General features: G+C 39.5%; 1 protein-coding gene across 6 annotated transcripts in view; it reads left to right on the plus strand.

Annotated features, from left to right (window-relative positions):
- Positions 1-251: 251 nt before the first annotated feature.
- MARCHF6 (membrane associated ring-CH-type finger 6) overlaps positions 252-16,863 on the plus strand; it is a 55,202-nt gene continuing 38,590 nt past the window's right edge. The window contains exons 1-4 of one of the 6 annotated variants that reach the window (XM_087760696.1): positions 252-339; positions 5,130-5,226; positions 6,096-6,169; positions 15,698-15,841. In XM_087760696.1, the coding sequence (XP_087616822.1) occupies positions 321-339; positions 5,130-5,226; positions 6,096-6,169; positions 15,698-15,841 (334 nt within the window). In that variant the 5' untranslated portion in view covers positions 252-320. Of the gene's footprint in view, positions 340-1,764; positions 1,893-3,972; positions 4,044-5,126; positions 5,227-6,095; positions 6,170-15,697; positions 15,842-16,863 lie in introns of those variants that run through there. The other 5 variants (XM_087760730.1, XM_087760686.1, XM_087760707.1 and 2 more) reach the window with 5 other exon arrangements.

A 16,863-nucleotide genomic window follows, 5' to 3' on the forward strand; every position in this document is an offset into this window, starting at 1 on the left:
TCGCTCCCGCCCGCAGCGGCGGGGCCGGGCGCTGCCGGAGGGGGCAGTCGCGCAGCAGCGACCATCGCGCCGCCAGCCTGAGCGGCGGCCGCCCGGCGCCCCGCCACCCCGCCCCGGGGCACGGCGGAACCGGGCCGGGCCCGGCCCGGCGGCCTGCACGGCCCCGCCACCCCCGCCAGGCGGCGCCCGCGGCGCGAGCGGCGCTCTAGCCCTGCCCTCTCGGTGGTGCGGTCTCTACGGTGCCCGCACCGCTTCCCCGCGCGGCCCCGCCCCCCGCGGTCACGCCACCCGCTCGGCCGGCGCTGCGTCAGCCGGGCAAGATGGAGACGGCCGAGGAAGGTACCGCGCTCCCGCCGCCACCCCCCCCTTCCCCGCCCGAGCCGGGGCTCTGCCCTTGCTGCCCCGAAAGGTGGAGGGGCGGGGGCGTCGCGGGGCCCGGTAGCCGCTGGGCGGGCCGGCAGCTGTTTACGCCCGGAGGGGCTTCGCCTACCGGGGCTGCAGGTGCTCGGGCCGCCGCCCCGCCCGGCCGCGCCCCTCCTCTGCCGGGACCGCCGGCCTGCGGGGGGGAGGCGGGGAACGGGGGGCGGGGGGGTGGCGCGCGCGCGGGTGCCCCTTACATAACTGCGGCCGTTGGGAGCCGCGCGGGGGGTGGGGGAGGGGAGGGCGGGGCACCGGCGCGGGGCCGGCCCGGCCCGGCCCGGCCCGGCCCTTAGCGGTGCTCGCCGTTACCGGTGCTCGCCCCGGGGACCCGCTGCTACCGGCTGCGCGCTTCCCCGGCGGGGGCGAGTGAGGGGTGTGTGGGAGGAAACGGCGGGGCTGAAGGCAGGAGGCGGGTGCTTGGGCTGGGGCAGCGCGGGGGGCCGTGAGCAGGGGACTGCCCCGGGCCTGCAAAACCCTCGCCGGGCCCAGTTTTGCTCCTGGCCGGCAGACGCTGTCGTACCCGGTCCTGTAACTTAGCGAGTTTTACATTTCCTCTTCCAGCTGAATAGCAATAGCAGCGGTAGCTGCTGCTGCTTCTTTCGCAAGGTTAACTTTGTTAGGTATGCTGGAAAATCTGTTTGAAAAATTGAAATAGCAAAATGATGCAGGAGCTGACTTGTTTCTCTGTCTCTTCTACGAGAGACTAAAACGTAGTAACTTGCCCCATTTTAAAAAAGAAGTTGTTAAAGAGATTGTAGTCATGTTTTTTAATGTGTGGTTTCCATTTTTAAGGGTGTTGCTTTACTTGAGATCAAATGCGGGTATGTTTTGTCAGCACCTTTGCTCTGCTGAGGTAATGTTGAGGAACTATATAGTTCAAGCTGATAATGCAGAACTTTCATAAACCAGGACTTCATATTGTAGTGTAAACCAAAATAAATAAAGGACGTGTGTTGTGCTCGGTTTCTTGCAGTATTTGAGCTTGCTTTGTCTTCTTAAGCAATAACTACCAATATATATTGCAGTAGCAAGACAGTTCCAAGGAAAGTGTTCTGTGTCTTGGCTTTTGTTACTTTGGCATCATTGTGAATGTAGCTTTTTATCTAGTGGCACTTGATTTTCCAGCTTGAGAAGATTAAAAAGAGAGAAAACTGGAAAAACATGAAACACCGGATGAAATAAGACAGCACTTCTGTAGAAATGTCCCTTGAGTTGTGCTGTAGACCTCTCTAGTGCTTGTGAAGACAGATGGTTTATCAAAATATTAGTGTTTTTAAAATCTAACAACTTTTAAAACTGCCTGCTGCAACTTTGTCATGCCTCTGTAGACCAACAGTTACTGACACTAATGAAATTAACAAAGGGAAACTTTGATCGCTTGGCCTCTGGTTGCCCAGAAAACATGGATTATCGCAAACTGTGAAGTGGATACTCAGAAATGACCGGCTGAATTCCCACCACTCCAGTAGTTGGTAAATCCATCTCAGTGGATTTAATTCAAACAGCACAGTTGATCGTTTGTTGCAGGCTGTTAACAGTGGTAGTCTTTGATCATACCTGCTTTTACAGGACTTGAGTAGGTGAACAGAGAGACTGGGAAGAAGAAGAAGAGGGGGCTGTTAGGCATTGTCTCCTTTAACCAAACCTTCGTGTTAAACTCTATACTTGGAATTTGGACTTTTCTCGTTTTTTTTATTTTTTTATATATGTATATATATGTAAACACACACACAAACACATATACATGTAGCCTTAGGTATTATGTTGTAGTCTTATCAATGTTGCCCTGAAAAGCTCTGAGTAGTAGGATGAAAGTAACTAGTCTATATGCTCACTTTCCATAAATACCACTAGAATGTTACAACTTCTACAGTTTCAAACTTCAGTTCCCGCTATTAGTATTTCACGACACTTGCCAGAATGCTGAAGAGACTTCCCAAGGTTAGAAGCTTTAAAGACTAGTAGCAGAAAAGACTGCGTTAGTGCCTTAAGGAAGAGGAAACCTGTGCTCTAACATTATTGTGTGCCTGAACTTCTGCTACAAAGTGTCAAATGGACATCCCGAACTGTTGGTAGCCCCTTAAGGGTGTTATGGCCATGGTGTTTCTGATGGGTTTCATGCTTGACTGACTTGTATTGTGGAGCTAGAAAACTTAACTGGATGGTGAGAGCTCAGATAAGAGAGGCAGTTTAGGGTAATAACGGTCAGAGCTCAGCGGCAGCTTCTTCGCCTCGGGATGAATGTGAGAGTTGCTTCTCTGTAGCACCTGAAAGCACCAGGTACCAGGTTTTGCTGATCAGAGGTACTTCTGTTTTCTTTCTAGTTAAATCAGTTTGCTGCTAAGTAACATAATCTTCACTTTCGGATATTACAGTGATGAACATTCTGTTAGAGAGGTGATAGGCAGGGAATCATTCTCTGCGGGAACAAAAACTGTATTGCCCAAGGTCATTCTTTCCAAAACACGTGCATGAAGAACAGGATGCGAAGCGCATGTGCAAATAGAAAAGTAGCATCTATTACACAGTGGAATGTGACAGTAGGTCACTAAGGTGCATAGCTTTACTTGGTGACCCTCAGCGGGGTTTATTGATATGAAGCTATCAGCTGCTTAACAGTCCAGATTGTTACACTCCTAATATGTTTATTTGGATTTATAGAACAAGTGGGAATATCTAGAAATTCTCATAGCCTTTGAAAAAATAAAATTTAGGTTTAACATCTTTTAGTAAGCGAACAGAAAATCCTTTTCCGAATAAAGAATTCATCTGCTTTCAGTAAAGCAAATTATGTTTTTTCCCAACAGTCTTGAGAATAAGTGGAGAGTCTGCTGTGAAAGCCAACGGACCATTAATGAGTGGGTTCAGAGAGCTATGGGGGTCTTTCAGAGATCAGCATGCTTTTAACTTGCATTCTTTGGTGCCAGAGAGTCATCTTAGAGAGCGGTTTCACATCCTGCCTCTTGTCCTGGCTCTAGTGCTTGTCTGACCCTTTATGAGGCTGGTCCAGCATACAGAGTTCTCAGCTTACTGCGGTGAAATAGCTCTGTTCGAAGGAATGCCGGAGGGAGGTGGGCACGCCACGGCTCGTGGCGGTGGGTCAGTTGAAGAGACCTGTCCTGTGCAGCCACCTGGAAACACTCTCTGTGGTAAAAGAATCGTCTGTTATGTGAAGTAGCAGTTCTGGTCGTTCTTGTCAGCAGTGAAACCAGGGGCTCTTGATGTGTGCAGCGATACGTCGTTGCTCAATATGGCTGTGACGGAAGTGCTCTTTATGTCTCTCTGTAGCATCATTGATGTGGTATGGAATATGTGTTTCTCCTAATTCTAGGCTTTTGGCCTGCATGAATGAATTCAAATCTCTTTTGTGGACACAAAATTATTTTTTTTTTCCTTTGGAGTCACTTGAATTCTTATGCTTTATGTGTAGAAACTGTTCTAATACTGTGTGAACTAGGGATATGGTCATATAGTGACTTCTCATCTTTGTAGAAAAACATTCATATTTTAGTGTTCGGTACCTTTTGGAACTTTTTACAGAAATACATTAACTTTCGGAGATGTCAACCAAGAACGAAGATAAGTGGTTCAGACTTGAAATTGCATATTTTCAGTATTCTTAGGTCAGTACTTTAAGTTGGTATTTTTCTAACAGAGATCTCTGATGTGCATTTGTTAGACTCTTGCAGGTTTGCTGAATGGTGGTTGATAGAGAAATAGTTAACGAGAAAATCCTAAACTGAAATCTTCTATAAAAATGGACATTTTGTGTTCATTTCCTTAAGAGAAGTAAAAATGCAATGGTATTAAAGGAGGAGTAAAGGGAAGATACCACACTTCTGTCAATAAGGAAATAAAATACTTAATTTTTATTTATATTTTGTTGTTTGTTTAAATGCTCTGGATAACCAAATGGTATTAAAATAGACATCTGTTCTTTAGAGGGAGAGGCTTACACTCACTTCCTTGTCCACAAAACATCTTGCAATCTTTAGTTATAAGAAAATGTCAAAAATAGAGAATAAAGAAGGTGCGGGACCTATTGAAATATTATTGAAATTGAAATTATGAAATAAGAAATAGAAAATGTCTTCCCTCTTGTGACTGGACTGTGGACTGCTAAATGGATGGCCTTATTCAACTCATGTAGCAAACTCACAAAATACCTATTTCTGTTTATTATGACGTGTTTTTTCCTTTTCACCAAGAGCACCAAGGAACATCCATGTTAGGTTCAAGAGTAGCAAATCGCGTGTTTAAGTCATTGTTAGACATTACTAACTCTCTTCTGCTCAGCCTCCATTTAACTTGTTCAAAACTCTAATGGAATTTTTCCATTTCAAAGTCTCCACTTTCAGGAAGATTATCCTTAACAATCTATGTGTTGTTTTAGTGATAATTTTTTTAGGCAAAGAGCACCTCTGCATGTAGTTTTACTGTGTCTATTTCCTAGAAATCTTAAAGATATAGTAAGACGTGTTTTGCATTTTTTATAACAGGATTGGGCAGATAACATTCTTGTTGCTTTTTCTGGTGATCTCTCAGTCTTCATGTCTTGCATCAGATGAAATCTGTCTTTCGTCCTCTTACAATTTATTCTGGCTTCGTTTTGCTACGTGGCAAAGTTTCTAGAATTTAATTGTATAATTTGTCTCGTAAATTTGAGTTCTTTAAGCAGTAGTGTTTAAGCTTTATGTTCTTGTCAGCAGATATATGCAGAGTCTGTCGGTCTGAAGGAACCCCTGAGAAACCCCTCTATCATCCATGTGTGTGTACTGGCAGTATTAAATTTATTCATCAGGAATGGTGAGTTCTGTGTCTGTGAGTTTTTAATTTATTTTTTTTTTAATAAAACACATTAACGTGTTTCTAAAAACAATACTTCGTAAGTCTTCAGGTTAACTATTAAGAAAATCCAATTTTCAGTAGAAATGTGTTAGAGGTTTTGATGTTTTTTACATGATGGTTCATTACAGTTCACAAAGAATTTAGTAATTATATATGAAAAGAAAGTACTGATAACTGTGCTTAGGACTACAGTTCAGCTCATACGTTAGCTTTATGAAAACTAAGCAGAAAAATCGGTATGTTGGGGTTTTTTTCTTCCCACTTATTGTTGTGAATAAAAAGAACATCTAACCTCATAGCAAGAAATAAAAATACCCTAGTACTTTTTGGTCATTTTGAGGTGCATGATCAGGGAAATGCTAAAGTGAAAAGTGTAATTCTGGTCTATAGCATGCATTCCTTCTGATGGTATTTTAATAGACATTCTTTCACAAATACAACAATTCTGAATCTTAGGTGAGTGCATGTGTGTGTCACATCTTGAAATATTTGTAAATATTGGTGTCACTAGTGGCTGTCCATGTCAGGAAATATGTTTTGAGTTATTAGCCTTTTCGGTAACACACTCAAAAGAATGTACTTTGTCAGTAATGTAAGTGATGTAATTGAAGAGTCGCTATTACTCATAGTCAGCTTACCTTTTTCGTTTTTTGAAACTTACTTGGTGGCCTAAGTGGACTTAATAAGCGTGCTAATTTAAGTCCTGCTTGATAGCACCCATATTCTGATTTATGTTTGGAAACAGAGAATTGGTATGTTTTCCTTAATGGAGGGATAAGGCAGAGAGATGTAATAGTGTGTCCTAATATGATCACTTTTTATTGCAGCTTAGTTCAGTGGCTTAAACACAGCAGAAAAGAATACTGTGAATTATGTAAGCACAGATTTGCTTTCACACCAAGTAAGTATGTTTTACTGTTCTTATTTTTCCAGAACTTCACTTCTTTTTTCTCTTAGTATGTATGAAGTGATTACTTTTTCATTCAGCATGATAAATCCAAACTTGTGTCTTAACTTCTATATTCTTGTTTGAATTGCAGTTCTTATGCATATTATTGCAGACTTTGTTTAAATAATGGATAATCTGGTTCTTTCATAATCTTACGTGAGCCATAAAAGAAGTAGTATTCTGTACCTTTTCTGACTGTCTCAGTCCCATTTTTTTGTTGCCAGCATTACAGCATATGGCACGTTTTCAGTGTCATTGATGAATTTGAGTGTTTGGAAGTCTCAATGTTAAGGTGAAACCACAGGAAAATTTGAATTTGAAAACCAGTTTTCAGTTACCTTTGAACTATCTACCTGCAACACTACCACATGACTTCTGTCAATTTCAGTTCAAATTATTTTGACAGATAATGCAAACGATAATTATTCCACTTGCATTTCAGTCAAGATACAGTAACTACCCAGTATTACATCGCCTTTTATGCTAGATTCAACTAAAGAAGTTAGGCAACTTATGATGAAGAATGACTGCATCTTTATGTAGTTCCCAGAGGGTTCTTAAGTACATTTTAACTGATAGTAGTAGAAATAAGTGAGGTCCTTTGGCTTGGTGGCAGGCTAGGCTCATTATTTAGTATTGCCAACTTACTGACTGTTGAACAGGTAAAGTGGTTCTTATGCTATGTATTTTTCCCATTAAATTTATTTGTGCTGATTTATTCTTTACAACTGCTGAACTCGGTTCTTCATGGTGCAGATATGTAATTTAATTTTTTTTAAAACTGACAAGTATCTGCACTGTAGAAGCTGTCTGAAGTTGGGAAAGATGATGAGGTTTGACTGTTTTAGGTGTGTGGTACAATAAAATGTACTTCACTAGTTTGTGCATTGGTAGAAAAAACTGAGGCTAAGGAGCCAGATGGTTTAGTACATGTATTGTCTCTTCCAAAAATCCTGTAATCCACCTTCCTTCTGTATATTGAACCTCAGAATTTTCCATTTCTACCAGCAATTAGTTAAACACATTAGACCATTTTTCAAATGATCAGGAGTGAAATGTACAATATTAAGTCTGTCTCTGTGAGGAGAACAGCATGTTTTATGTTGATCACAGCAATGCTTTCAGGTTATTCTTTTTAAATACTACGGAGACCTGTATAAGAAATGTAAGAGACATGTCATCTGCTTGCAGGTTTTATTTGTTAAATGTTTTTATAAAGGCATTATATTGTTTCTGTTTGGAAGCTTTGCAACTTAAAAGTGATCCCCAGTTCTCAAGCCCCCTACAAGCAAATTAGCCACTTTCAAAATTGCATTCTGCTACTAGGTCCTCTTTAGTGTGCAAGACCAGAAAACTAGATTTCAGTGACTTACTCGTTATTAAGAAGAAAGAAGACTTTCTAGTTTTGTCTGAGGGAAGAAGAGACAAAAATGTCTACTGTTTTCCTTAGGATATAGAAAAAAGAGGATGAGAAGTTCTAAATGAAATGCACTTTAGATGCGTGTTACTATTGATACTAGAAAGCTTATTCACTGCCCTTATCAACAGAGGTGTTCCTGCAGAAGTTTAATCCTTGACTGACATAGCTGTTAGCAGCACAGCTTGTAATGTAGTTGCAGGTTACGGACACGTGAGAAAACATAAATGAGTTACTGTGGTTTAACAAGTTACCATTTCTCATAGGAGCCTTGAAATTGGTAATAAGTGAACCTCTTTCTTCCCTGTGTAACAGAGTACTTCCTCCACATTCAGCCTCTAGCAAAGGTCTACTTATCTTCCTGTCACACACTGGCCACTCCCCAGACTTAGCACCCTCAGCTGATAATGTTTTCTTCCTGGCTTTCCATGTTGCACAGCATGCTTTTTTTCTACCAGGCTGCGCACAGTGGTCGCATATGTCAGGTACCTAGCACAGATTCCTCCAGCCCTCTCTACCCTGCGTCTCTTGTTTCATTGTTTCCCTCTCACTCATCACTCATGCAGTTACGGTTTCCTTAGTTTCTCTTATCCCTCTTTATTTGGAGAATAATGTGGATGTCCAGTCTGGAAGCTGGATCTGCTTGTGGGAGCTGGGAAAGAGTCACAGGTGCTGGAGAGAGAATGATAAGGCAGAGATGGGATTGATGTATATATGCTAGTCATCCAAAACTAAGTTGGATCTGGCCTATAACCATGACAGGTTTAAAGCACTTTCAGATAAGTCAATTTACCATGGGATGTGGTGGAATAAACGCATGTACATAATTAGTATCTGTGCTTCAATGGACAGGCAATAAGTTGAGAATAATAGTGCAGTAATACTAGCAACCCTCTTTTAGTTTAGCTTGGTTTGCTTGTTAAGGCTGTTGCTGTCATTCTGTCAAAAATGCTCCTTTGCTAGTATAACTTTTTGTGTATGGAGTATTCATAAAATATTCCTAGTACATATATTCTTTAAGTCCTTTACGATCTTTAAATTCTGTAACATCTTGTGACTTTAGCACCTGAGCTACTAGGTTAGTTACTGTTCGGAAGGAAGGAAAGAGTAGGAGGTTCAACTTTCATCTTCGCAGGAGTACAAAGGAACTGATTTTTCTTTTGAATAATAGCATCATTCTCTGAAAATGTTTAGTCATGTAGGCAAATAACTCAATTTCCAAATGCACACTTTGAAGCTAAATTTTATGTTTTAAAATTCATTCCTTTTCTGCAGTTTTTCAAGTTATGAATGAATACAGCTATTAAAAAAAAAAAGTAGCTTTGGACTTTTTTTGAATTATGTCAAGGTGCTTGTTCATTTTTAACTTGCGCATTTTCTTTCTAAGTTTTTAAAGAGCAACTACTCTATATTATACTTCTCCTCCCCACACATGCACTTTCCTTTGTCATGTGCTAGGATGCACTTTTCTTGATGTCACACTAAACATTCAAAAGCACTGACCCATGAAAGAAGGTGAGGCTGTATTTCCCATGAGAAGATAGTTTTCAAAACTTCTCTTTTCTGTAACATTAACATAAATATACAGATATGGAAGTAGACTAACCTGATCTTTGGTTGGAGATTGGGATGGGTTGATCCCTCTACTTCCTAAGCAGCTGCATTGCTGGTAAGTGGTTGATATGATATCACAAGCTTAGTTAATACAAAGGTTGTAAAATGGAAGGAAGCCATGTGGGCAGGATGTTCCTCAGTTTATAAATTATTATAATCTGAAATAAGCTTTTGCTTTATGCATGCAGAGTTACTAATTCAAGGCTTGCATGCACTTGGAACTCACTGTATTGTTGTAATCCTTGTTTGTTACTGTTTTTTCTCTTTCTAGTTGTTTGCCACCTTTGTTCACATGTCACTGTTAATGTGAAAGTTTGTTGGATGAGAAACTATTTGTTGATGTGAAAGTTTGTTGGATGATTGAGCACCTAAGCTTTCCTATAGTGCACTGAGATTCTCCACATTAAATATTCAAGGCTGTTTTTTTTTTTTTAAATTAATCCATAAGCCTTGATACTTTTTTCATCATCTTAAAACCTTCCGGATGTGACTAGCATATCTAGCTTAATGTGAAAGAGTTCATGGTTCACAGATTTTAAGGCAAAGAAAAAAGTATCACTCTGACATAATTGTAAAATATTAAATTATATGTTCATATTTTTAAGTAACTTGTGCAAAAACTATCGCTTAGTGATTGCATGTTGTTTGTAGTAACACTTAATTTATTAAGTTCCAAACTTTTGGATCTTTAATTTTGTACAAAATGATCTGTAAGAAGCTATGTAATTATACTAAAATGAGTGACCCATTTTGTTGGACTCGTCATTCAAAGTAATTAAGATTTTATTGGAGGATATAATAGGCTAATTTTTTTTTTACGTGTTCATTTTGACAACTTTAACACATAGCTTCAGCATTTCTAGAAAGTCTAGTTTGGAAAAACATAAACTTCTAAAACAAAATACTACATGCTGGCGCAGAATTCGGCATGTCTGCTGCCAGCTCCAGGGTGTGGAGTAAACATGCAGTTGAGATACGTATGAGTATCACTTCATATGTTTTGTTAGACCCATGGCTTGCGTGAGCAGGGGTGGCGTTTTTCTCCTTTTACCTTAGCAGTCTGGAGCAAAGTCTGCATATGTCTCAGGAGTGTGAAACCTGGAATGGTTTGGATTGGAAGAGTCTTTTGAAGATCATCTAGTCCAACCTAAAGAATAACGCACAACCCCTGTGTTGTGGTTTAACCTGGCAGGCAGCTAAACACCATACAGCTGTTTGCTCACACCCCCCCCACAGTGGGATGGGGGAGAGAATCGGGAGGGGGAAAAAAAAGTAAAATTCATGGGTTGAGGTAAAGACAGTTTAGTAGGACAGAAAAGGAAGGGAAAGTAATAATAATAATAATAATAATAATAATAATAATAATGATAAAAGCATATACAAAACAAGTGATGCACAATGCAATTGCTCACCACCCTCTGACTGATGCCCAGCCCATCCCCGAGCAGTGATCACTGCCCCCTGGCCAACTCCCCCAGTTTATATGCTGAGCATGACGCCATACGGTACGGCATAGCCCTTTGGCCAGTCGGGGTCAGCTGTCCTGGCTGTGCCCCCTCCCAGCTTCTTGTGCACCTGGCAGAGCGTGGGAAGCTGAAAAGTCCTTGACTAGTGTAAACTCTAGTCAGGAAGAACCAAACCATCAGTGTGTTATCAACGTGATTCTCATCCTAAATCCAAAACACAGCACTATGCCAGCTACTAGGAAGAGAATTAACTCTATCCCAGCCAAACCCAGGACGCTCTGTTTTACCAAACCAGTGCTTTAACCCATGAGCTATAAAACACATGGTTTTTACTTATGAATTATATAGTCAATTTCATGATCAGTGCATAAGGATGATTGAGATGGCATATAAATGGCTTCCAAGTGTAATACTAAATAGAAAATCTATGGGTGAGAGGACTGTAAGTGCGTCGATTCTGTGAAGTAGGCTAAATGACAGTTTTACCTAATCAGAGAAAGATGTTTTGCTTTCTTCCACACTAGACATGCACCTGATTAGGTTATGGGCAAATAAATACCCTGACTTGGATGGGGAAAGAGTGAGAAATGAAATCCACAGCATTGTGACAGCTGTGGAGAAAAATAAGACTATTTGAGCCTTTGTAATAAATAGTGGTAGGGTTTTTTTCATAGAGTCTGTGTCAGAAGGGTGTTGCTTTTCCAGTGTCTTTCTGCAGCTCTGCTTCCCCCAGTGAAAAGTAAGATGATGCGCTATAGGAAGGGACTCATGGGAGGCATGAAATCTGTACGTATAACATAAACTGGGAAAATACATTTAGGATCTTTATTTCCTTCTAGGGGGAAGATTTGCATTTTCAAAATGCTGCTGGCAAGTAACATGAAAACTACAAATAACTTGCCATTGTAGTTTATACTAGTTCATAATGATCATATATCTGACTTCTCTGCAAATGTTTGCATGCTTCAGAAAGCATCTACTTTTTACCTTGTGGCAGAACTAGCCATAAATGGGGGAGATAAACGTATTTAAACCTGCACAACCCGTTCTCGTTCATTGGGAGTAAGCCCTTAGGAGACAGGGAGAGTCTTGGACCATTGCTTTGGGACCAGTTACACATTGCTGATGATTCATTGTGGAGGTGGGTTTGTACAGGGATTCTACTGCTGGTGTGGGACAGGAAAGAGGAGCAAGAGAATTTCGGGATTAGGAAGAGCCTGGTGTTCTCTCTGTATTGGTAGTTTTTTTCTGTTGTGCAGCTGGCATTTATAACTACAGAGAGTGCCAGTGCTCCTGATTTTGCTGCTTCTTTTTTCTTCTTTCTTTTTTTTAATACAAGCAACAAAAGTGAAGTCTGAAACTATCCAGGTTTGCTAATATTTATGATTATCATTACATATTACGTTATCATAACAGAACATAGAGGTATTCAAAAAGCCCCTGTAATTGCTCAGATACTGCTCGGATGAGAGCTCCTTTCTGTACTCTCCATGTCATGACTAAATATCTCTCATATCCCCTTGCAAGGGAAATTGTGTAGGCAGTATAGTTTTCATTTGGATTAAGTTTTGGTACTTTGAAAAGATTGGGAAACAGAGACTGAATTGAAAGTGTGAGTTTGTTTATTTCTTCATAAGTTTAGTGGGAATTATAGCATTCAGGTTCAGCAGATTGTCCCTATTGTGTTTGTCAAAGTACAGTTGTGTGATGTTTGTACTAAATAACCTCTAAGGAAATGGGAATGATGAGAAAGCTTCCTGTAATAAACTTAAAGGTATCACTTCGGTGAGCTAGAGCATTGGGAACGTTTTTTTTTCCCCACTTTCCTGTTCTGGATTTTTTTTGCCAGCTGAAATCTGTTGACAAACTGTTTTCCTGAAAACTACTAATCATTATTGTCTACTTTCTTCCTTATTTTTTCTAGGAGAAGGAAAGTTTCTAAAGACAGCCTTGTGTTTTTCCTACCGTATTTGTGTCAGTGTAATAGCAGATTTTTGTCCTGAGCTGTGTGCTTTGGAGAAGCAAAATTGTATTTGTGTTCCTGAAAAAGTTAGTCTTATGGGAGAGGGTGGTGTGTGTGGAACAAAAACCCACCCCCAGAAAACAACCAGCCAAATGTGGCCTGGACAGCTCAAAGAACCTGAACTAAAACTCACTTATGCTCAGCCAAAGTCTGTTTGAATTTTATGCTGTAATAGAAAAAAACGATTGCTTTAATTGACCTCTAGCAGAACAATTTTTATTTGGAGGAACTGTGGTAAATAATGCAGGAAATTGGTTTCTCAAACTGATTTAGGAAGGATTACTGGGACGGGAATTAAGGGATGGAGGAAGGATGAGGAGGACAAGTGTGCAAAAGGGAATGAAGAGGATGTGTACCATGGTGGCAGGGGACAAAGTCTCAGGCCTCACAGTGGTCGTGGGGAGTGGATAAAAGGGGGTGGAATGTAGGGAGAGGATAGTGGTAGATGACAGACACAAGTGGGGGCAACTAGCTATGAAAATCACTGGCAGCAAGCTTCAGTGCTCCAGCATGCTTGCACACCAGGGGTTCCTGTCATGCTAGGAATTTTTGCATTTCACCTACCCGAATGTTGTAGGACATAGAAAGGCTTTATCTTATCATCATGGTATAAAACTTCTAGTGGTAGAAGCTATATATATGTTGATGTGTGGCAAAACAGAGAAAAAAAAGCAGTCTTCCCCTCCACCCCCTGTGCCCCCAGCTCCAGAAATCGTCAACAATCACCAGATTGCACCAAATTGTTAAAATTTGGGAATGTAGCTTGTCTTCTCTGAGTAGTAGCTACGTTGTGCATTTATTTGAATGCTCACCTGTAATCCTAAAGCCTTTAGAAAAATGAGTATGTAGCAGTGCTAACATTTGTAACCACTTCAGCTTCACTGAGTTAGGATGGACATCCTTTTTTACAATCCCCTGTGTGAATGTTCAGTAATTCCTGAAAGTTGCATTTTTTTTTAAACTTTAAACACTCCCAACTTCCCCCTAACAAATAAATCATTAATGCATAGTTAATGTTTTCCTTGTAGCCTCTTCTGCCATTCCAAAGTGTTGATCAAAATATATTTTTTGAAAACTAAAAAAAAAAAAAAAAGCCTCAAAGTATCTGCTGAGTTTGGTTGTGTTGGGTGATACCATAAATGTGTAACAAATATACTCTAGGTAGGTATTCTTGTAGAACCCTTAACAAAGGCCTGCTTGTCTCCTCTGATAATTTTCCAGAATGTATGTTCAGTGTGAGCTAAGAGATCGTTAGTAAGTCTTCAATTGGAATTTTCTGTGGTACTACCAAATTGTATACTAAATTTGTTTCTATAATAAGAAAATTGTAAATTGGTAGACAGTGTCAAAAAATGTGTGTGTCCTGCTTCTAGTTTACTGCTCTATGTTCTCACAGCTATACTTCGCTTAGCGTTAGATTTTTAGTCCTTCTTTCTTTTTTTTTTTTTTTACAAATTCCAGTTCCTTGCCAGATACCTGACAACCGAGAACCTTTGAAATTTAAAATCAGTTGCTCTTTGTCTTGCGCTTACTGTTTTGTTGTTACATTGTCTCAAATATTATCCACATGTTGTTGAAATGCACCAAACTCTCCACAATCTTTGGCTACTTCTGCATGTTGATGCTGCTTTCCTATGTTCTGGAGTTCTCTTTACAATACAGAAACTTAGAGAAGTATCCCTGGAGAGAAAAGGTTTTTTCTTCTGTAGTGGGTTCCTCTCTGAGATTAGTAAAAGGATGATTAGTAATGTAGGTAAAGGTAGCAGGGATATTCATTAGAGAAAAGGGGGGATGCAGGTCGGTTGCATGAAGCAGTGTTTCTCAGACTTTTAAGTCGAACGATTGTCCATGAGAGGGAAGGAAAGCTTTTCTCTAGTAGTTCTTATAAAAATTGAGTTCCCTTACATAGTTAAAAGTATGTGATCTTTTAAAAAATAGTCCATTAATTGTGTTAAAGGCTTCCAGCTCAGCTGTTTCCAACGTAACTGTTAAACATCCAGGCAGCAATGTCTTTGTGCAACTCCTAACTGTAGTTTATCTTCTTTATTCAAATCTGTTATTGATACTGTGCATTACCACTTCTTGGCATCCATATAAGAGTGTAGAAGCTAACTAAATGTAATGAAATTGTTAGAGATAGATGTTTTCTAATTGTTTGCAAAAGAAGCAGCCCTGTCACTGGTTTTTTTTGGCTTTAGAGTAGGGATGGGTTTATTTAAATTTATTTAAATTTAAAAAGTCAAGAAAATTTACTATTATGAAAATGTCTATACAAGCTAAGGGATTTGCATTATGTTCTGTAACAGGAGTGACCTTAGAAGAAATCTTGCGTGGTATGAAATAGATATCTGTTGAAAGTAAAAGTCATTCTGTGTAAATTTCAACGTCTGTAGATACTTAATCAGTTCCCTTCGCTTTTTCCTTCTGTGTGGTACTTTCATTTTGCATTTTTTTTTTTGTGCTGTTGGATAGCAAGTGCAATCTAAATTATCTAGCACAAACAAATTGACAGTATGCAAAATTGCTAAGTGCTCTTGTTCCTTGTGCTCTTTCCTTGAACTAGGTTTATAAGTAACAGACAGGGATATCTTTGAAGTAGTGCTGAGTAGGAGGGCTACTGAACTTAGAATCTGCTTTTTCTTGCATGCTTGAGCTTATTTTGAGATAATCAGAGTTTACCGTTCATAAATAAAGCTGTTAAGAAAACTTAGATAAATCAAAAACTAGCATGGTGTTTATTGATTTTCCCATTCCACTCAGTACACAGTGTAACAAATATGTGATGTGAATTTTTTGTTGTTGTTGTTGTTGTTGTTTGGGGTCATCTCTTGGGAATCTATAAAATATGCTTATTCTTCTAGGAAGCTTTTGTCAAATACAAACATTTTGTAGTTGGCAGGACTTATACATAAATGCTTATTTAAAAGAAGAACTGTTTCATAAGTGCCTTTTCTACACAGTTTATTCCCCAGATATGCCTTCACGGCTTCCAATCCAAGACATCTTTGCTGGACTGGTTACGAGTATTGGCACAGCAATACGATACTGGTTTCATTATACACTTGTGGCCTTTGCATGGTTGGGAGTAGTACCTCTTACTGCATGTAAGTATTAATTTTTTGTACCGTAATACTCTTATAGGCAGGAAAATATGTCACTTCCTGCAACAGTGTTGTGAGGCCATTGTTGGTTTGTTTAAATAAAACAAATCATTAAGTGAAATAATGTCTTTGAATTTTTTTCACTCGGAAGTTCTAGCTATTTGACTCTTAAGCCAGTAGTCCAATGCAGGAAGGTGTTAAGAAATAGAAGAAAATGCATAAAAGGGTTTTTAAACTTCTTATTCTAATAAAATGCTTCTTCTCAATTATCTTCTTTAAAATCTGCATGGAAGTTTTTATTTGATACCATATATTAATATTAGATTAGAAGAATTGTCCTGTTTTTTCTAACCATCTATAAATGAAAGCGCAATATTTTTTTTTATATGAAAAGTGAAATTCCTTTATAGTCATACATAAATTGATTAGTAATAAACTCTACTACTATAAGTAGAAAAAGAGGGCACATACTTAAATTACTGTGGTATCCAGTTTGAAATTCACTCTTCAGATACAAATGTAAAGAGAACTATTGATGTTTCAACAAGCTAAAAATATAAAGATGAAAAAAGGCAAAAGCGATATAGTGTTCAGTCAAAGAAATGATTAGAAGTGCATCTTTACAAGCAGTAATATACCCCTTGAACAAAAGAGCAGGGAGCCAGTAAATGCATTTCCCTAGACAGTTTGTCAGTATGTTCTGTGCTTTTATTTGTAGCTGGCACTGGCTTAGTTTGAGAATAGCACAATATTGGTATCAGCTATAAAAGACTGATCCTGTTTCTGCAGCCTGTCCTTCCTGTGCAAGAAAAAGCTTTTCTGGGCACGGAGTAAGCAAGACTTGCATTGAAACTAAAAAATATTTCAATTTCTTCCTTGTGTTTTTAGACAAATCTTGGTTTTCTACCGTTGTCTTTCAAAATACAAATGTTGTACACTTTTCTTACTAAAATTTCTAAAGGACAGCAAAATCATATTCAATAGATTAATTAAGGTAGTTATGTTTCATAACTGTCTGAAAACCC

The sequence above is a fragment of the Nipponia nippon genome, unplaced genomic scaffold, assembly GCF_047370975.1.
Source record: "Nipponia nippon isolate SJK-2023a ecotype South Korea unplaced genomic scaffold, ASM4737097v1 scaffold_1, whole genome shotgun sequence".
NCBI classification, from domain to species: Eukaryota; Metazoa; Chordata; class Aves; order Pelecaniformes; family Threskiornithidae; genus Nipponia; species Nipponia nippon.